Raw genomic sequence first — 3212 nt, forward strand, 5'->3', positions numbered from 1 at the left:
GGCAGATGGAGTTTAATTTAGAGAAGTGTGAGGTTTTGCATTTTGGTCAAACAATCCAGACAGGACTGGTACAGTGAAGGGGAGTGTTGCAGAACAAAGAGACCTCGGAGTGCAGGTTCTTAGTTCCTTGAAAGTGGAGTCGCAGGTAGATAGGATAGTGAAGAAGGTGTTTGGTATGCTTTCCTTTATTGGTCAGAGCATTGAGTATTGGCGTTGGGAGGTCATGTTGTGGCTGTACGTTGGTTAGGCCTCTTTTGGAATAGTACGTCCAGTTCTGGTCTCCCTGCTTTTGGAAAGAACTTTCAAACTTTGAGAGGGGTCGGAAAACATTTACAAGGCTGTTGCGAGGCTTGGAGGGTTTGAACTACAGGGAAAGGCTGATTAGGTGAGGGATATTTTTGCCGGAGCATCAGAGGCTGAGGACAGCGTTATAGAGGTTTATAACAGGCATGGATAGGGTGCATATCCAAGGTCTTTTCCCCAGGGTCAGGGAGGCCAAAACTAGAGGGCATATGTTTGAGGTGAGAGGGGAATGATTTGAACGGGACCTGAGGAGCAATTTTTTTCACGCAGAGGGTGGTGCATGTATGGAATGAACTGTCAGAGGAAGTGGTGGAGGCTGATACAATTATATTTAAAATGAACCTTGTTGAATACATGAACAGGAACCATAAGAGCCACATGCTGGCAAATGGGACTGGATTAATTTTGGATATCTGTTTGGCACAGACGAGTTTGACCAAAGGTTCTGTTTCCATGCTGTATGACTCTAATTGTCTTGGTGAAAGCAGAATTGTGGTTGTGAAAACTGGAATTTCAAAGCAGCTTTCGTGATTAGATTAGATTACTTACATGTGGAAACAGGCCCTTTGGCCCAACAAGTCCACACCAACCCGCCGAAGCGCACCCAACCAGACCTGTTCCCCTACATTTACCCCTGCACCTAGCACTATGGGCAATTTAGCATTTTGAATTCACCTAACCTGCACATTTTTGGACTGTAGGAGGAAACTGGAGCACCTGGAGGAAACCCACGCAGACATGGGGAGAATGTGCAAACTCCACACAGTCAGTCGCCTGAGGCGGGAATTGAACCTGGGTCTCTGGCGCTGTGAGGCAGCAGTGCTGCCCACTGTGCCACCATGCCACCCATAGATGTTTCATAGATGTTTTGCTCTTCCTGGGATCAGAAGAAATCTTGCATTTGTGAGAGAGCAACTGAGTGAGTGTGGACATTTGGGATTTTGGTGAAAAGTAGGAATTCATTGCACTGTGGGGTTCAAGCCCTCCCTATCCAGTCATTTCAGCTGGTGGATGAGACTCAGCAGTTCATGCAGGCAGTCAATCCAGGTAATATTTTATAAATTCCTGCTTTGGAAATAGAACCAGTCTGACTCCAGATTGGGATACAGACAAACTCTGGCCTCATCCCTTTAATGCATTGTCTAAGCTGAGATGTCACCTTTTGTTATAAAGCATTATGTTATCTTGAGAGATTGCCTTACAGGAAGTTCTGGGATTTACATATTAATGATACCTGTAATCCATTGTAAAAGATGAAAGACTTAACAATCCAGGTTTGTTCAATATATCATTTCAGTGGCAGGACACAAATGTCTTTCTACAAATTCTGTGCCTAATGATCTTATTCTCCACAACCACCTGATGAAGGAGCAGTGGGATGATGCTTTCAATTTTGTGAACGAACAAAAGAAAAGGATGTTCCACAGAAAGTAGAATAGCTTGTTCTGAATTTCTACCCTGCACTGACAGTAATGATTTTTGTAATCTCTTTTTACAGAGTATTTGAAGATCTGAAGATGGAAGTCTCAATGAACAGATGAAGGCCTTATGCCTGAAACGTTGACTCTCCTGCTTCTCATGCTGCCTGACCCACTGTGCTTTTACAGCACAACACTTTTCGACACTGACTCTCCCGCGTCTGCAGTCCTTATTTTCATGTCAATATCGGACAGTCTCTCAATTGATCAGGACAGCCACGATTTTTGACTATAATTCTGTGAGAAGTAGCAAACCTTTTTGGTTTCTATTTCAGTACATTTTCATTATCAGTGGGACTGGCTGAGAGACCTTACTGTTGCTGCGCACTGTGTGTGGAGCCTGAAACTGTTATACAGCCTGGAAAGAGGAATTCCCAGCAGTGGGGGGGCAGTACATGCGTTTGATTGTGGCTGAAGCTTCGGACATGGAGAAACCGTGCAAGTGTGGTAACTGTGGGAAAGGCTTCCGTACTCCGTCTGACCTGGAGATTCATCGGCGCATCCACACCGGGGAGAGGCCATTCTCCTGTCCCAAGTGTGGGAAGGGCTTTACCCAGGTCTCTTCCCTGCTTAGGCACCAGCGGATCCACACGGGGGAGAGGCCTTTCAGTTGCCCAGAGTGTGGGAAGGCCTTCAGCAGTTCCTCCACCTTGCTGACCCACCGGTGAATCCATACGGGAGAAGGGCCCTTCAGCTGTCCTGAGTGCGGGAAGGCCTTCAGCTATTCCTCCCACCTGCTGAGGCACCAGCGGATCCACACGGGGGAGAGGCCTTTCAGTTGCCCTGAGTGTGGGAAGGCCTTTACCAATTCCTTCACCTTGTTGACCCACCGACGAGTCCATACGGGAGAAAGGCCCTTCAGCTGTCCCGAGTGCGGGAAGGCCTTCAGCGATTCCTGCCACCTGCTGAGGCACCGGCGGATCCACACGGGGGAGACGCCCTACAGCTGCTCTGAGTGCGGGAAGGCCTTCAGCAATTCCTCCCACGTGTTGATGCACCAACGGGTCCACACGGCCGAAAGGCCCTTCAGCTGTCCTGAGTGTGAGAAGGCCTTCAGCTATTCCTGTAACAAAATTGGGTCACAATAAAGATTACCTGAACTTACTGCCGGGCTCAGACTCTCATTGAAAGCTTTGAGCTCCAGATGGTCTCTGTTTTAAAGCTGCTCATTTCTTCCAGCCTCCTGCACTAAGTTTCTAATGTCGTGTATCAGATGGAGCAGTGAATGATTTGCTCGTATCGTTAGAAATTGTAAATTTTTAAGGAGTACAGGTACTGCATCGTTTCATCAACATTGTAAAGGTTACTGGCAGCAGTGGGAGGTGTGGGCTGTGTTCACTAGAAACTCTTATCTTTAAAATTTGAGAATAGCTAAAATTATATATTCAGAAACATCATTGAAGTCTCAACGCATTTCAATTTTTTAAAAGA

At 46.7% G+C, this 3212-nt stretch overlaps 1 protein-coding gene across 1 annotated transcript; it reads left to right on the top strand.

Moving 5' to 3' along the window:
- Positions 1-1081: 1081 nt before the first annotated feature.
- LOC132807366 (zinc finger protein 3-like) lies at positions 1082-2869 on the top strand. The gene is given in 2 exon segments (XM_060821590.1): positions 1082-1350; positions 1802-2869. A coding segment is annotated over 1 exon segment (693 nt). The 5' UTR covers positions 1082-1350; positions 1802-2176.
- The last annotated feature ends 343 nt before the right edge of the window (positions 2870-3212 follow it).

This window comes from Hemiscyllium ocellatum (genome assembly GCF_020745735.1).
Source record: "Hemiscyllium ocellatum isolate sHemOce1 chromosome 27 unlocalized genomic scaffold, sHemOce1.pat.X.cur. SUPER_27_unloc_15, whole genome shotgun sequence".
Classification (NCBI taxonomy): Eukaryota; Metazoa; Chordata; class Chondrichthyes; order Orectolobiformes; family Hemiscylliidae; genus Hemiscyllium; species Hemiscyllium ocellatum.